Raw genomic sequence first — 19284 nt, 5'->3', positions numbered from 1 at the left:
GTTACTGTGTTCCGTTGAAACCGAAGAATTGAACATAACTAATCTCAAACCCCTATTATTGGCATATCCAACAGCAATTTCGAAAAAAATCTTCTTGTACCGACTAATCATTTGATCAAGTCACCAATGTTTATGATGATTATTAGTGACATACACATTTTAGCTAGCATGCCATTAATTGGCAATTCATATTTTCAGTAGTTGGTTAGTGATGTAGCTAAGAAATATGACGCCCTATATTCGGCCACGGTGCCTAATTATTGGCTACCTTACTATTTTGTTGAATTACATTATAGATTATTTTTATTTGTATTACATATGACAGATCTTAGTCTTCTCAGAAGTGTCTACTAGAAAGTTGCTAGCTTTCTTGCCTTTTGGTAAAAGAAAAAAAAGACTGATCACTTTGATATTATGTGACGTCTGGTCTGTCGTGCAACTACAATTTCACGAACTGCAACTTCTAAACAATTTCCATATATTACATTTTTAAGATCTCAAAAAATCTTTTAACATACATTTCTACAAAGAATGGTGGTGGGCTAGCTTAAATAGTATATTAATTAGCAAAACATACTGTTGCTTTCCAGTGCTATTACATTTTTAACTTGAAAGGGTTTACTTCTCCCGCCACTAGAAACGTCCAATAATGGGGATGGCCGATAGTAGGGAGACGATAGCTACAATACTATAGAAGAAAGTTCGCTCCAGATGAGAAAGTTACATTGAAAGCATCAAACTCAACCAAATATGCTGCCAAATGAACACGATTCAATACAATTTGTAAGAAACTTAGATGCGATGAAATGGTTGACGAAAATAAATAATCACTGAGAAAATATAGCTCCAGAAGAAATTAAGAGACCACTGAACCTTTCTCTTTCCTTTCCAAAAAAGTCAAAAAGGAAGGTTTTGAGTGAGGAACAGAAGGGTTAAAATTAAAAGACCACGGTAAATTGAATGCTTCTGTTCCTCACTCAAAACTTTACTTTTCGTATTTTTTGGAAAGGAAAGAAAAAGGTGCAGTGGTCTCTTAATTTTTTCTGGAACTGTATATTGACTGATATATTGATTTATTTCCAAGCATCTTCTTCCGCTTATCTGGGGCCGGGTCGTGGGGGCAGCAGTCTAAGCAGAGATGCCCAGACTTCCCTGTCCCTAGACACTTCCTCTAGCTCTTCCGGGGGGACACCGATGCGTTCCCAGGCCAGCCGAGAGACATAGTCCCTCCAGCGTGTCCTAGGTCTTCCTCGGGGTCTCCTCCCGGTGGGACGGGCCCGGAACACCTTCCTGGGAAGGCGTTCAGGAGGCATCCGGAACAGATGCCCAAGCCACCTCAGCTGACCCCTCTCAATGTGGAGGAGCAGCGGCTCTAATCTCTAAGGGATCACCCAGCCACCCTGCGGAGAAAGCTCAATTCAGCCACCTGTATCTGTGATCTTGTCTTTTCGGTCATGACCCAAAGCTCATGACCATAGGTGAGAGTAGGAACGTATATTGACCCGTAAATCGAGAGCTTTGCCTTGCGACTCAGCTCTTTCTTGACCACGACAGACCGATACATCGACCACATTACTGCAGAAGCTGCACCGATACGTCTGTCAATCTCCCGTTCCATCCTTCCCTCACTCATGAACAAGACCCCTAGATACTTAAACTCCTCCACTTGAGGCAGGCACACTCCACCAACCTGAAGTGGGCAAGCCACCCTTTTCCGACTGAGGACCATGGCCTCGGATTTGGAGGTACTGATTTTCATCCCCACCGCTTCACACTCGGCTGCAAACCGTCCCAGTGCATGCTGAAGGTCCTGGTTTGAAGGGGCCAACACGACAACATCATCCGCAAAGAGCAGAGACGAAATCGTGTGGTCCCCAAACCTGACACCCTCCGGGCACCTGGCTGTGCCTAGAAATTCTGTCCATAAAAATTACGAACAGAACCGGCGACAAAGGGCAGCCCTGCCGGAGTCCAACATGCACTGGGAACAAGTCTGACTTACTGCCGGCAATGCGGACCAAGCTCCTGCTTCGGTCGTACAGGGACCAGACAGCCCTTAGCAAAGGACCCAGGACCCCATATTCCCGAAGCACCCTCCACAGGATGCCGCGAGGGACACAGTCGAATGCCTTCTCCAAATCCACAAAACACATGTGGATTGGTTGGGCAAACTCCCATGAACCCTCCAGCACCCCGTAGAGGGTATAGAGCTGGTCCAGTGTTCCACAGCCCGGACGAAAACCACACTGTTCCTCCTGAATCCGAGGTTCTACTATAGGCCGTATTCTCCTCACCAGTACCCTGGCATAGACTTTCCCGGGGAGGCTGAGAAGTGTGATCCCCCTGTAGTTGGAACACACCCTCCGGTCCCCCTTTTTTAAAAAGAGGGACTACCACCCCGGTCTGCCATCCCAGAGGCACTGTCCCCGACCGCCACGCGATGTTGCAGAGGCGTGTCAACCAAGACAGCCCCACAACATCCAGAGACTTGAAGTACTCAGGGCGGATCTCATCCAACCCCGGTGCCTTGCCACCGAGGAGTTTCTTGACTACCTCTGTGACTTCAGCCCGGGTAATGGACGATTCCACCTCTGAGCCCTCATCCTCTGCTTCCTCAATGGAAGACGTGACGGCGGGATTGAGGAGATCCTCGAAGTACTCCTTCCACCGCCCGACGACATCCCCAGTTGAGGTCAACAGCTGCCCACCTCTACTGTAAACAGCGTTGGTAGGGCACTGTTTCCCTCTCCTGAGGCGCCGGACGGTTTGCCAGAATCTCTTCGAGGCCAGCCGATAGTCCTTCTCCATGGCCTCACCGAACTCCTCCCAGGCCTCCCAGGTTTTTGCCTCCACAACCACCGGGCTGCAGTCCGCTTGGCCTGCCGGTACCCATCAGCTGCCTCAGGAGTCCCACAAGCCAACCAGGCCTGATAGGACTCCTTCTTCAGCTTGACGGCATCCCTTACTTCCGGTGTCCACCACCGGGTTCGGGGATTGCCACCTCGGCATGCACCGGAGACCTTACGGCCACAGCTCCGAGCGGCCGCTTCGACAATGGCGGTGGAGAACATGGTCCCTAATACTCAATATCTCCAGCCTCCCTCGGGATCCAGTCGAAGCTCTGCCCGAGGTGGGAGTTAAAGATCTCTCTGACAGGAGACTCGGCCAGACGTTCCCAGCAGACCCTTACAGTACGCTTGGGTCTGCCGAGTCTGTCCAGCTTCCTTCCCCGCCATCGGATCCAACTCACCACCAGGTGGTGATCAGTTGACAGCTCCGCCCCTCTCTTCACCCGAGTGTCCAAGACATACGGCCGCAGGTCAGATGAAACGACAACAAAGTCCTGGGAAGGTGTTTCCGGTCCCGTCCCACCGGGAGGAGACCCTGGGGAAGACCTAGGACACGCTGAAGGGACTATGTCTCCCGGCTGGTCTGGGAATGCCTCAGTGTTCCCCCGGAAGAGCTGGAGGAAGTGTCTGGGGAGAGGGAAGTCTGGGCATCCCTGCTTAGACTGCTGCCCCCACGCCCCGGCCCCGGATAAAGCGGAAGATGATGGATGGATGGATGGATATGCTGGAGAATTGGGTAGGACTCTCCGGGACAGTCCTTAATTGGTTCAGATCTTATCTAGATGGCTGGAGTTACTTTGTCACAATTGGTAATCATGAATCTGATGAGATGGCTATGACATACAGAGTTCCCTAGGGATCAGTTCTCAGACCGCTTCTGTTCTGTCTTTATATGCTACCTCTGGGCCAAATTCTACAGAACAACAACATTAACTACCATAGCTATACCAATGATACTCAAATATAAATGGCTGTCGAACCGTATGCCAACAGCTCAATAGACTCACTGTGTCACTGTATAGAGCACATAAAAACCTGGATGAACCAAAAATGTCTACAATTTAACTAAGATAAAATAGAGGTTATTGTGTTTGGCAACAAAAATTAAATAACTATTATTAGTAAAGAGCTGGATTCTCGGGCCCTAAAAACCAGGGACTAAGTGTGTAATCTTGGTGTTCTGATAGACTCAGAACACACATTTAACAGTCATATTGAAGCGGTCACCAAAACAGCATTCTATCATCTTCAAAATATAGCCAGAATCAAGGGCTTGGTGTCCCAAAAGGACAAAGAGAAACGTAGCCATGCTTTTGTCTCTAGTAGGGTTGACTATTGTAATGGCCTCTTAACTGGACTCCCCAAAAAGACTGTAAAACAGCTGCAGCTCATTCAGAATGTTGCAGCTAGAATGTTAATCAGGACCAAGAGAACAGATCACATCACTCCAGATCTTAAATCTTTGCACTGGTTTCCAGTCAGTTACAGAATATATTTGAATGTGATGCTTTTAGTTCATAAATCACTGAATGGTTTAGGCCCCAAATATATTTCTGATATGTTTGAAGACTATAAACCGAGCAGGGCTCTTAAACATGGTCAAGCTGCGTTTAGCAGTTATTCTGCACATAACTGGACTAAACTACCAGAAGCCCTTAGACGTGCCCCAAATGTATACATTTTAAAATCCAGACTAAAAACCCATCTGTTTTCATGCGCCTATGACTGAGAATTTTGCCTTCCAGGTTTTATAGCTTCCTATGTTTTTAATCCCATTTATATTCTATTTCTATTTTCTTATTCTATGTTTTATTATTATGATGTTGTTTTGATGTTTTCATTTGAGTATTTGTATTTATACTATTGTATTTTAATATTTTTTCTTTTTCTTTATAAAGCACATTGAATGTATGTATGAATTGTGCTATATAAATAAACTTGCTTGCTTTCAGGACTTGGGCTAGGCCCCTTAGTTCCAGTGAAGGTTCTTCTTAATGGTACAGGTTACAAAGACATTTTAGACATTTAGGGGCTTCCAAATTTGTGGCAACAGTTTGGGGAAGGCCCCCATTGGACACCTTTGGGATTAGTACGTCGATTCTGAGACAGGCCTTCTCATCCAACATCAGTGCCTGACCTCACAAATGCTCTTTTGGCTGAATGTGCCCAAATTCCCACAGAGATGCTCCAAAATCTTGTGGAAAGCCTTCCCAGAATAGTGACCACTGTTATAGCTGCAAAGGGGAGGGCCAATTCCATATTAATGCCCATGGTTTTGGATTGGGATGCCCAATAAACTCATATAGGTGTTATGTTTGGGTGTCCTCATACTTTTAGCCATATGGTGTATATTTTTTATTTAAATACCATTTCTTCTTTTTATTATGTTTTGTTAACTAACTTCTTAATTTACCGTTTGTCAACCAAACAGGACTCTGACTCATTTGTCCCCTTTTCATTTTGACACAAAAATGTTTAAATTCATGATCATTACAGAGAACTCTTACAGTCTTTCCAAGGCAAGGTAATATTTCAACCATCATTCCTACATGGATTTATTATTAAAACCATGAAAAAAGACTACAAAAAATTTGAAATATTTACAAGACCACTTTCTCTTGAGGTTTAAAATATCATGTATATCAAAGCTAAAGTTGTAACAGGTCTGCACGTATTGAATAATGCTGCTGACAAGACATTTAGCAGTAGAGTAAAAAAATATAGAGTGTAAAACATATTTTCTACAGTACAAGGGGAAATTGTTTACTATGTTATAGTGTAATTGTTACTTCATTAGAAAAAATTAACCCTTAATTTGCATATTGTGTCAAATGAAAATATATACTTTTCTTCAATACAATTTGCAACTTTTATACCAAGTACAATCCACATAAGTACTTAAAAGCTTATTTACCATCCTTTGATTCTGGTATAATTTAGTTTTCAGTAATTTCAAGTAAACATTATTTGTTTTATGTTTATATAGAAACTAGCCAGGGTCATTTTGACCCCAAAATAAAATAATTTAAATTAGATTAGATTCAACTTTGTCATTGAACATGTACTAGTACAGTACAACGAAATACAGGTAGCATCTAACCAGAAGTGCAAATAGAAGAATACAAAATAATTACAAGAGAAACTATTTTAGAACAATTAATGTTATAAGTGGGTTGTATAAATGTGTAATGAAAGCAAATGCATGTACAAATGACAATTCTAAATGCGCAATGAAGGCAAATTGAAAGTGCAAGGTAGCATGTGCAACAGAAATACAGGGATAGCAGCAATAAGGTTCTTGAGATACATGTACATGTAACAACTGAAAACATCCTTATCAGACTTTGCAAAGCAATGTCAGAGTCCAGTAGTACAAAGAGAGTAGTGCAACAGGGTCCCTGAGAGGCAGTACTAAGAGGTGGGCAGGTGGGTATGGTTAGTGCTGGGTCACAGAGTTCAGCATGATTTGCAGTTCCTGGAAAGAAGACTGCTGGTGCAGAAATTAAGAAACCTGTATCACCTGCTTGATGGTAAGAAATATGTGTCTGTCAGGTCCCTGATACATTGGTATTTTTAAAAGCACTAATTAAAAATGAAACTGAAAACAATGATATGAAGTCATTAGGAACAAACTGATTGACAAAGTCATGAAAAATTGGAATGATAGAATAAAGCACTGCTAGTTTGATTCGCTTGCTACCTTTGCTTATATTGTGCAACATTGCATTAAGGTAGTACGCTTGGTTAACATTGACAGTGTGTTCAGAGTAGCTAATTATCTTTGATAAGGTTAATTACCAAATAACTAATTTGTAATGTATGACTTTGGTTGAAGAAGTGAATTGACAGTGAATGGTCTTATTTTGACTTAATTCAAGCAACATTTCCCAATCGGAATATAGAAACTTCCGATAACTCCGACTTTACTTGAACGCTTCCCACTACTGTTGTTAATGTTTTGCGACATGTCGTATTGCGTTTCGTCAAGATGGCGGCGTCCTGTGTTAGTTGTCAATTTTCATTTTAGGTCGTGTGTTACGCCGCATTGACAGACTTTTAAAGCATATCTTAAAAGGAAATCATATCAAATCAAGTAGGGTGATAGGTAACATAATGGAGTCGTACGTGGCTCAGTGGTGTACTTAGAATATTTTAGACCAGTGAGGATGAATGTCATCATAACGTCATTGTCATACTAAACAAGAGTGGTGTAGCTGTTAACCTTCCTCGTAACTGCGCTGATTTAATTTGAACGTTGTAGGCTAATTGTCTAACTTTGTTAATGTAATTTAAGTTCTGCCGTTTACATAATTGGTTTAACAGAATTCTACTTACGTGTTAAGACTGAATAGGAATCAGTCGTTGCTTTACTCTATTTTAACTTGTACAGTAGTAAAACACATTAAGGGAAACATGACAGTAATTTGGTCTCGACTCTCGTGCATCGGTTTGCTAAACCGTGGACAGAGGAACATAAGTTTTTTTTCCAACACAACGCCTTCTAATTGGAATAAAGTGGTTTCGGATGCAGAGAAAATAGTGGGTTATCCGACCTCCTTCATGAGCCTGCGATGCTTGTTGAGTGATGAACTCAGTAATGTAGCAATGCACGTGAGAAAACTGGTTGGAACAAAACACCCATTACTCAACACTGCCAGGTATGATTAAGCAATCCTTAAATAATATATTATTGCATATTGCATCACGTCGTATTTGTTATGCAAATGTTAAATATTTTCATAGACTTTCATAATTAACAATAGGGTCATTCCTACTATCCGGTGCCATTTGGACCTCGACATCTTTGCATTTTTTAAACAATATTGTAAATTACAGTATATGCAATTAAAAAAGGTATGTTTGACTCTAAAATGAGGTGTTTTCAGGACCACAACTTTATTTGCACACAGTTTTCCTGCTTAACGGTTAATAACATTATAATTAGTTAAACATTTTAGTTTAGTTGAAAAATTCAACACATAAATGTGCATAACATTTTGTTGTTGTCTTTCTTAAATTATTTGAAAATACCTGATTAACAGGCTGCAATGAAGCATAAAAGGAAAGTAATACCGACAATTCTAAGTGAACATACAGTAAATATGTTTTCTGCCTTACATGTGTCATATAAGCTGACAAAAAGTGTTCGAAATGCATTCAAAATATATATATATTTTCTTTGTGTTTTTAATGCCCTCATAATCAAAACATAATTTTATTTACATTTTCACAATTTTACATTAAATAAGACTTATATATTTTATTGGGGACAGAAATGGTACCACATAATAGGAATTACCTAATTATCTTGTCTTTGGTTTTAGAAGATCTTGGTGTGTTTCCCTACTGTAACCTTCTGATAAGCTGATCCAACCAACTCTTTCCTACTCCTATAACAATTCTGGTCACTCAGATTCAACTATATAGACCAGGAAGCTTTTTTTTTGTTGAAAGTCTCATAAAGAAGGACAGTGATTGGTAGAGGGGTAACAATAACAAAAATAATACTTTTATGCTTTGACCAATGCATTTACACACCTAGACACATCAAAGATACCATTGTCCTTCTGAGCAGAGATGCAGGACAGAGAATAAACTGCTATGGGATATCACAGTGAGACAATTGGTGACTGTAAAACAGCAACAGAGTTAAATTGTTGTAATGGGGAAAAAACAGGGTATAAATCAACCACATTCTAGTGACTCTACAATATTGATCTAAACGAGTGAAAATATAACAATAAACATAATACAAATAGTCTAAAAACATTAATCTTATATGCAAAAAGTTATTAATGATACACTGCAAGAAAAACGTGGAAATTATACACTTTTTGGTCTTAATGCAAACCTTATGTCTGGGAGAAATCCAAAACAACACATTGCTGAGTAACTGCCTTCTTATTTTCAAATTTACTGGTAGATGCACCATGGTTTGTTTATTCTTAACATCGGCAAACACTGGAAAGATATTCAATACCAATACACAGTTCCAGTGAATGTTTCTGAGTGGCCAAGTTAAAGTTTAGACTTGAATGCTTTTTTTATGGTAAGGCTTGAAAATTGCTGTCTATGCATGATCCCCACAAATTTTAGAGAGAGTAATGAAAAATAAATATTTCACAATCCACGTCTCCAAAGCTTACCCAAGATGACGGATATAATTGCTAATATTCTAACATTTATTGAATCAGGGATGAGAAGAATAGTTCTTTAATCTAAATATATTGGTGTTTCATTTTTGATATATGGTAAAATATTTGGAAAGTATTTCGTTTTTAGAAATGTAAATTGAAATATAGGTGAGTGACACATTTAAGGAAAATGTGGAAATTTCTAAGTGACCCCAAACCGTTTTTTATTTTCAATAAATTTTTCACAAAAATAGCATTATAAATTTTTTCTTACTGTCAAATAGAAAAAACTAATTCTTGACGACACAGTTATGTCTCCTGGCAGAGGCAATTTTGCTCATAGTACTTCTTCATCAAGCCATCCACTTTAAGAAGGTTCCCAGGACCTTTGGAAGCAGAAAAGCTCTATTTTTGTCTTTTATCAAACTGCACGCTCAACCAGGAAGTACTCTCCAGCACCAATGCACTTGAAATTCAATGCATTCACTGGAGAACAACCTTTATTGAGCTTGCAGCCAACTGACCTTGCAAATCAGGTGGTTGAGTACTTCAAATCAGACTACCAAGTCTGATTTGGAGCACCTTTGCCCAGTGTAAATCAAAGAAAATGTGGCCTTATAGAGCACATAACATTTGATTCAGAAAGTGACCATAAGCATAGGCTATGCTGTTGGGTACAGATGTCAAATACATTATTATTAAGAGTATGATGATTGTCACAGACTATGCCCCATAATTAAACATCATTATTTTACAGACAGGGTTCAGTTGCATGTGTTACTTTATTGAAATTATTTGGCTACTCCCAGAATGAAATTCTCGTGTGCCTTGTTTTTCTGTCATTGGAGAGGATTGTGCTGGGTACCGGGGATACCCCCTTGTGGCTTGTACTGGCAATTCTCAAACCGTGCCTGCTGGTGTTGTGTGCAAACTCATCTGTAGTCTAGTGACCTTCTCTGTCTATGTCATTCAGTAAATGGAACAAAACAAAAATGCCTAAGTTGAGGGTTGTAGGTGTGCAGGTATTTAAAACATTTTAATGAAATAGTTGAAATAAAGCTAATATAGATTTACAGATCAATAATGCATGATTGGTCATTGCTGGTTTACCCCGGTAATAAAAAATTGAAAACCTGTTTTGGTGATCTTGAGGTTCCTTTTGGGACGCCAATATCTGTGAAGTTTAATTTTGGCGATTTTCCTTAAATTATAAACATTCATTAAATAAAAGACTCTCCCCATTGTGTTAGTGCTGTTGAAATTATATTAAATTCTCATTCTGAAATTATTTTGTGAGATGGACAACTTGATCTCTGAGGTTAAAACTTTTGCAGTAAACTTGTCAGTTCAAATTAATTGATTACAAAGCCACTGAATGTTATAAATGCAGCTTCTTAAGCATCTACTCTCGCACTACTTCAACAAAGTTGTTACAGGGGAAGATGTTTAAACTTTCAGTTGGGGAGTTAGTTACCCTCCAGTGCCATCTCTCTGCCATTGCTACCAACTATAAGACAGAAGGAAAGGGACAGGGAAATTATAAGGAGTGTGCTGGAATCCAATCCCGCCATGAAGACGTCTGTTTTGAAAAACCTAGCCCAAGGATGTAATAACCTATACACCCAAATCTGATATGACAATCCATTTCGGTGTTGTAGATCAGGGGCAAAGTGAACCTCTGACAGTCTGACTCCTCACTGTCAGCTTGGGTTGACTGGTTCATATTTCCTACTGTGTCTCCGCCAAAGACGCGGCACAGATAAAAATATCCACAATAGCAGACAGGCAGACCCTCGTGGAGTTGTGTTTCGGTTTTCTCTTGCCTTTCATTCTTAAAAAATGCAGCTCAGCTAACTTTGCCTAAAGTCTGGAGTTAGTGCAGCAATACAGAACATAGGAAACATCACACTGTAGCAGGGAAAGACCTTGACACAGTTTGACTTTTCTCTTTAAGAGGCTTCTATTGTTTTCCACTGAGTATTTGTTTTCCTTTTTTGTCGTCACAATGAGAAGTTTAGGAAATATTTAGGGGTAGTTGTCAAATCCTATCTGCTTGACCCTTCTGTATAAACATCTAGAGGGGAGCAAAACACATGCCAAGCTGTTTCATTTATCATCTACTTTTACCAGTATACTAACACACGGCTTGATGAACCAACTCCGTAAGAACTCAGAGGGTGTCTGTCAGAGGAACTGTCATCATCAGATGGCTCCCCAGGAGGGTGTCCTCACCAATCGTCTATGAGCGTTTTTACGCTGTGACGTTTTTATGTAGAAGAACTAGACTTTGTGTCTGAGATTTAAAAAAGACTAGTGTAAACGGGTGAACATTTAGATTATTGCATGTCTCCTTTCCGATGTAACTTGGGACACGAGGTGACTTGGCTATTGGGTCAGGGGTCTAACCTAACTAATTATCAAGCCCAGACTAGCTGATTCAGGTGAGATAGTTCAAGGATACAACAAACTTGAGATGGCTGAGGTTGCTGGGAGATTTTTGAGAACCATTGCTCTACATCATGTATGGTGGTTACTGTCAGTGAGAACCAATGCATACTGACATTTGGGATGACTCAGTGGTCCGATAGGCCTGCAAATGCCTTTTTTGTCTCAGGTCCAGGTCTATGCATAGTCTTTTTTTAATCTGTTTAAATGCGTACAATGATGCCAAATATCTCTTTCACATTGGATTTGCATGTTTTTGTCCCTGCATTTCAGTTGTATTTATATTAAGCTGCAGGGCTGGACTTTACTGATATTTTCACTAGGTTTGCTGACGAAAACAAATGTAGTACTTTGGTTCCGTAATGCTTTTAAGATATAAAATAATATCCAGATAATTCACAGCAAACTCACATTTGCAGGGTTTATGCTTAGTATGTACTGGGAAAAACGTGAAAAATGCATTTGTTATAATCATGAACGTGGGCTGTAATCCTCTGGCTCCTGTAGCTCGAATGGTTAAGTCTTGAGATGTAGCTCTGAACAAATTAATATGTAGTGCTGGCCTAGAGAGTCTAAGTACAGATTGTAACTTTTAGAATATCTAATTTGCTAATTTCTAGCAATTTTCTATGACTAATCCCTAGCTCCAATAAGGTTTTGTAACATTGGTCTTTTGTTATCAAACACTGTATTATTCAAGCCCTGTAAATTGCAATGGATGAATGACTTATACAGGTTGACTTCATAGATCCAGCCAGCCATAGTAAAAACAATAGGAACGAAAGACACGCATACAGTAGTGCTGGTTATTACAGAATGTCTGTCAACCTCTTCTATGTAGGCCTTAACATGCGCTATTGCTGCTAATAATGTTGAGCTTTAGTAGTGCTGGATGATGTTGCTGTCTAACCACCCATGACTGATGCAGTACCAGCATTTCATGTACTAGCTGTGTAAATGGTATGTTTTTTGTAATGTTCGACCAAAATAGGCTAAATACATATTTGATGCATTCAAAACTTGTGCAGTACTCGGTCTGTGTACATAACCAGTACATATATGATGATGACAACCATGTTGTGCTACCCATTAAAATAGCATTGACCCATCTCTCATTTTCTCTGTCTTTCCCTGTCTCAAAGCACTCTTCCCAACCCCACCCCTTTGCAGGAGGGTGGTTATGATTGATTGATGTGCCATGTTGTAGAGACTGGCATACATATTAATCATCTGCAATCTTCAGGCTGCAGACTTGGCTAGTCTCACAACAAGCAGTTAACATTTTTGCTGTGGTTAGTCATAATGTTTTTAATTGTCAGTGATAGGAATTTCTTGCTCTCTCTCTTGCTCTCTCTCTCGCTCTCTCTTTCTATCTCTCTCTCTCTCTATATATATATATATGTATGTTTGTTACCTAGGGCTTAAAGTAGGCTTGGCAAAAGCCTTAGAATTTTGTTCAAGTTCACTTAGGTTACATGCAGTTTTTTTGTTACTGCTACAAACTGACCAGAACTTCTTTCTTGTGATGGTTTTCATTAGGATGCATTGAAATGTAATAGGTTTATATTATTAGACTTGCAATTTTCTTTACTTTTCTATTGCTCTTAAAATATCTATCATTAGCTTCTCTTTTTATTTCTCTCAATTCCCTTTTGCCCTTTGTGCTCTCTTCCAGTGCCTCTCTCCCGCTCTCTAGCTCTCCCTCTCCCTTCATTTTCTGTCGGTCTCTTTCTTCCCCCCTCCGCCTCGCCCTGTCACTCTCCCCTCCCTGTGGTGCAGTGCTGGGTCAAGGGGAGGGGGACTGTCTTGTGGAAGCTGGTGTCTGGGTGCGGGTGGAGTGGGCGGTGCTCAGTGTCTTCGCCGGGCTCTAACGAGAGTGTGATTCATGGCACAAGGGGCTCCTTTGGGACAGGATTAGATGTGCTCCTGTGGGACCACAGATATTTTACCTCCACATTGTCCATCTCAGTGCTAACCTAGCAGCTCTGCTTGAACTTTGTATGGGGCCCCGTTCTGCTGGTAAACAATATGTTGTGCCACAGTTGATCAAAAATAGTACAGCCTTTAAATAATAATTAAACTGTTGTAGAAGATTGCTTGTTTAAAGCTACACTTTAAGATTTTGTATTTATTATAAAGGAAAGGGATACTCCAACAAAAATGCAAATAATGGCGCACTGTAGCAATATACAATACAACTTTACATATTTACATAGAAGTTACATTTTAATCCTGGAAACAATGGAAAGTAGTTTTCTGCTCTGGATGGAGAGTATGTTGCAGGATGTAGAGTCTTGCGTGATAGGGGAATGTTTTGAAGCCATGAACTTTGCAGCCCATCAGTTGCCAGATCAATCCCAAGCTACAGGTCTAACTCCTTTCTGTTGTCTGCTTACACCTCCAAGGTGCATTACATTTATTTTCATGACTAACGAATCTGTAGCACTTCCCTAACATTCACATCTACACCCATCAATTAAACATTTCTAAAAAAATGTATCTAACGTGGAATGACTGAGTTCATATTTATTAACACTTTTTACCACTTGTAATACAGTGGTCCAAATTATATTTGACAATGCATTTGAATTAATGATGATGTTGAAAGAAAATGTCTTCATGAGCGTGTTGACCTTTGTCTCTGCGTCAACCACACAAAGCAGCAGTTAGCCGTTTGGTTTGCTCAGCTTCGATGTGGGTTAGAGAGAAGGGATTTTTGGGTTGCCCCTGGGGAGATGCAGGGAGAGCAAAACACAAACCTCATTAGCATAGTGCAGCACAATGTCTTATTTCCATACAATTACTGGCCATTTTCTGTCATTGTTAAGCGGCTTGTTACTTATCCCAACTTCCCATGCCAATTCCATATACCCACATATAAACCCTTACTCAAAAACAAATATATTCTAAATGCATTTCTGTGCTCAGGGGCTTCGTCTATGACAGCAGAAACAACCTTCAGATGAGAGGCCTGGTGGTCCTGCTGATGTCGAAGGCAGCGGGTCCCAGCCAGCACACCTCCTCAGACCTAGTCTCCCAAGACATGGTAAGCGGCATCTACCCCAGGTAAGCATGCATCTATGGCCGTCTTTACATTCCTCTGTAGCTTCCTTAATGCCTTTCCTGTATTTCTACTTTCAAAATATTTTTTATTGCTCCAGCACACCAGCTCCAATTGACGTCTTTTTTTCCGATGACGACACTCGCTCACTCGCATAAAAGCAAACCGCATACACAGAATGTTGCCCTGAACAGTGAATTACAACCTTGCCAAGTGGTTACCAGAAGTTGCTGTTGGGTTTGGCAGGTGGTGCACTTGGTGTCTGAATGGCCCTTTCTTACTCCTATCTGGCAAGCAGCACTGCCCCAGGATCACTGGGGAGAGTCTGTCAAGCAGGGCTGCTGGGGGGACATTGTGGGGTTGCTGTAATGAACACTGTATGGTTACGGTCGGACTTATGAACTATTAACCATGGGCACCAACAATTTAGATATATAAATGTGTGTATATATGTGTATATATATATATATATATATATATATATACACACACACACACACACACACACACACACACACACACACACACACACACACACACACACACACACACACACACACACACACACACATTTATATAAGTCATTGAACAGAATCTTGAAACGTTTATGTTATTTGAAAGGGATATTTCAGAGGGATATTTTAGATTTTTGCACGTCAGACCAAATTTTCCATCCGTTTTATTGTCATTTGCAAGTTTATTTGGCTGGCTTAATAACTTTTGTAAGCCATATTAATGGTAGTGAACAATGTGCTCCAAAAAAAATCCCAATGGAAGTCTCATGTCTTTGTGGACTGTTCACAAATGTCAGTATTAAAATGCTTGGCTTTTTCCACTCCTGTTTTCAGTACATTTCATCCTTGCCTTGCAAGTATAATGGCCTTTTAATGGCCTTTACATTTTTTGAGATTGGAGAACATTGGAAGGGAAGTTGGACCATTCCTCTCTACAGAATCTGTCAAAATCCTTTAGGTTCTTTCATCTGCGCATATGTCCTGCCCTCTTTCATTCAAATTGGAGATGTTCATTGGGGTTCAAATTTGTGGATACCGCTATCACCAGCAGATATAACACTTGCGGCAAAAGAAATATCCTTGTCTTTTCTGACTCGGCTCTACAAAACGTGCAATGTTGATTTTGTGGGCAATTAACAATTTCTTTGTAGCTATTGATGTGTGGTTAGGGTCATTACTTGACTAAGATCCATTTGCAGGTGAGTTTCTTCCTCTTTAATGGGTCATAATACAAACTGATATTAGCCTGTTTTTACCACTAGATGGTGTTGTTTTTGCTGAAATAGTCCCAACATTTATTCAGTGAATATAAAAATAAAATAATTACGTTGTTCAGAATTTGATTGGTTGATTAAATTAAACAAATTAAACCTTGTGTAGACGTAGCGATTTGGCTAATAAAGACAGTCTTCTATCAGGTCCTGGCTGGGGCCTCTAGGCATCTCCATGCGCCTTGGGCAGAGATGCCTAGAGGTGCCATCTCTGCGGTACTGTTTTCTGTTCTCACCAGTTAAAGACAGCTGCGTCTTTTGTCTCTAATTGGGGACCCTATTTACGTTGTTAAGTTTGCCTTTCAGTTTGTTGGTCATTGTTTTGAGTTGGCTGTCTGTTTTGCTACTCTTCAGTCTGTGGTTGTACTCTCCTTTTGTTGTTTTTCTGTTCAGTTAATTGCAAGGAAGAGAAACATTGAAAGGATGTTGCCTAACTCGGCGCCACGTGTCCTGCCTCACATGAACCGTGACAGAATGACCAACCAAACCAGGACAGCGCTGCAAACCACGGCGGAGATCTGCCGTGTGTTTGAGAAGGTTTGGGGCCTGGGTCTCTGGCCAGAGGATCCAAAGCCCCAAAGCAAGCGGTGACATCGGCGGACACAACGTCTGTGTTCCCGGAGGCAGGCCCAGCGACCAGCCCAGGAGACCCCCCCACACAAATTTTGGCGGTTAGCTATGGGGGCCTTCGAGGGGTTGCGACATGGAGCCACTGCAGCCCTGGGAGCCAGAGTACCCAGAGTCGTCGGAGTAGGAAGATGAGGTATTCCTGCCACCACACCCGTGGAGGCTCTGAAGAGAGCCCCTGCAGCTTTGGGAGGAGGGGGGGAGCTTCTTCCGCCTTCCACGCTCGGGGGCTGGGTGCCACTTACACCGGCATCATGCACCTGGGCTCCTGCACCGGTCCCCAGCCCTGAGCCCCCTGTGACATTACACTGACTGGTACCCACGCACCAGAACTCCAGTGCCGGTCCCCCGCACCAGAACCTCCCTTGGAGGAGTGGGACTATGAGCCACTACTAACGCCACCGCCTCCCTCTGCTCCGGCACCCCGTCCTGCTCCGGGCCGGAGCCTCCACCTGGTGTCCTGCCATCCCGCCCTGGGCGGGTACTGTCAGATCCTGGCTGGTGGCCTCTAGGCATCTTCATGCGCCTGGAGGCCACCATCAGGACCTGGCCGCAGAGGTGCCTCTAGGCATTTCTGCGGTACTGTTTTCTGTCCTCCCCAATTAGAGACAGCTGCATCTTGTTGTATCTAATTGGGGACCTTATTTAAGCTGTTCGGTTTGCCTTTCAGTTTGTTGGTCATTGTTTTGAGTCTGTTTTGCTACTCTTCAGTTCGCGGTTGTACTCTCCTATTGTTGTTTTTCTGAACGGAAGAGAAACATTAAAAGTATGTTCCCTAACGCTGCACCTCGTGTCCTGCCTCACCTGAACTGTGACATCTTTTGGTAGATATAAGGCTTTTTAGAAACCTTTCTTGATTAAATATTAACTTTAAGGTAGTCTTTGCTACTTCAGAGTAGGATCATAATACATTTTTATAAATCCAGTTGGTATTTGTTTTCACAAACACCATAACATGTCCACTACAAGAACACTCATAAAAATTAAAACCTTGTTTGTTTTGCACTTTAATTAAAGGGTATCTACACCCAAAAATCATAACAAAACAACACAATAGTCTAGGTCTAACGAGTATGTCATGAAAACTGACACCCCTTCATTTACAATTTTGGTAACCCCTTGCCAAGATAACAGCATTTTTTCCTAATGTTTGATGAGGTGGGAAAATGCATAGCAAAGGATCTGAGAGTCCTTCATTCTTGCTTGTGGACTCACACCCCACATGTTTTCTATGGTATTTTGGTGAGGAGACTGGGATTCTATGGTCACAGATAGCCTTCCTTCAGATCCACACAAAGCTATGGATCATTGTCTTGATTCATGAGCAACCCAGGTATAGCCCCATGGCACTGGCAGACATTTTCAATCTTTTGAAATTTCCTGGGATCTCATTTATACATTCATAGGAACTATCCTAAATTTCTACTCACGAACCGAATTAAGAATCTGAGTACAGATTATCTATCAATCCTGCTACTGTTTTACGCACTCCGGTAGTGAATAATCATTATAAATACCACTTGTTCAAAGTCTCAGTGCTCGTGCTCAATGGCTATTTGCGTGTCGAAACGTGCCCAATTACCCATTTATGGTCAAAATCATATTTTCAAACCTGTGGGAAACATACAATGCTGAAGCATGAAATATTGTTTCTGGGATTGACATAGGTATGCAATAGGTGCTACAGTGTAATTCGTAGAAAGCATTCCTTAATTATGTTTATTCTTTGCTGCCTTATTGCTCACCTGAACAGTATTAAACCATGCTAAAGAGCAGTCAGTTATGAAAATGTAAGTGTTTTTAGCTTTGTGAAATATGCTTTTCTTTAAATTACTTTTCAACAATTTAAGTTTTCACCAGTAGGCTTCCAATCCTCCACAGCTCCCTCATGTAGACTATAGAAAAGTCATCATTTATTTCAGCAGTATGAACGAGTTATGTGTTCCACCTGGCATGTGTTCCAGAAGCACTTTTACCTATACTGTATCACCTAGAAGTGGAAGGCTGTTCTGTTCACATACCGTTCTTGGTATGGTGTTTTTATGTTGACCAGAGTGCCCTCTATTCCCTTAAATGTTTTAGAAACCAAAAAATGGCAAATGACTCCATACTCATGATATTAAAACATTTTATTTATTTCGAAAATGTTAACATATATTTCCCACATTAGTATATGTTTCTGAAGCATTTCTCTTATTCCATTAGCCGGCACTGTGTGTACACATGGTCGTGGCTGTGTGTAAATGTACAGACATTCTAAAGCAAACGTTCATATTACACTGTATAAATTATCGCAAACATGTTTCATGCACCGATTTGGGTGAACATACGTTGGATGAATTTGCCACTTGTGGTTGACAGAGTCCATGACTACATGTATCATAGCAAGGTTCCCAGGGCCTTTGGTAGCAAAACATCAAATATCCACCACCATACTTTAGGCTAGGGATAGGCATGGCCATGCCTCTTTATGCCAAACCCCCCTGTGGTGTTTGTGGCAAAAAACATACATTGTTGCCTCATCTTACCCTCTTTTCTAAGACTTTGTGAACCCAATATTTAGCCAACTTATGCAAGTTCACTCATTGTGATCAATGAGTGTGCTTATCTATTTTTAGTACAGCCATTGTCTAATTTAAGGGTTCCTAACCTAGTTAGTGTGCCCTCAAATCGGGGCCCTGGGGCTTCCTTGATTTGGGGTGAATCTTTTTTTTTATATATATATATATATATAGTTATAATATACTTTCTATTTCAAATGGGGGTGTGATGTGTAATTATATGTATAATTTGAATGTTATAAATATTATAGGCCCTGTTATAAAACCTCACTCACAATGCAAATGGGACATCCCTAATTTGCTCCCACCTTGTGGAAGTTAG

The 19284-nt window shown here is 40.9% G+C and overlaps 1 protein-coding gene across 1 annotated transcript in view; it reads left to right on the top strand.

The window, feature by feature from the left end:
• The first annotated feature begins 6822 nt into the window (after nucleotides 1–6822).
• pdss2 (prenyl (decaprenyl) diphosphate synthase, subunit 2) overlaps nucleotides 6823–19284 on the top strand; it is a 33277-nt gene continuing 20815 nt past the window's right edge. The window contains exons 1-2 of the mRNA XM_010903541.3: nucleotides 6823–7507; nucleotides 14357–14494. Of these exons, the coding sequence (XP_010901843.2) occupies nucleotides 7263–7507; nucleotides 14357–14494 (383 nt within the window). The 5' untranslated portion in view covers nucleotides 6823–7262. The remainder of the gene's footprint in view (nucleotides 7508–14356; nucleotides 14495–19284) is intronic.

The sequence above is a fragment of the Esox lucius genome, chromosome 15 (genome assembly GCF_011004845.1).
Source record: "Esox lucius isolate fEsoLuc1 chromosome 15, fEsoLuc1.pri, whole genome shotgun sequence".
Lineage (NCBI taxonomy): Eukaryota > Metazoa > Chordata > Actinopteri > Esociformes > Esocidae > Esox > Esox lucius.
This window is presented reverse-complemented; position numbering and strand designations above follow the sequence as displayed.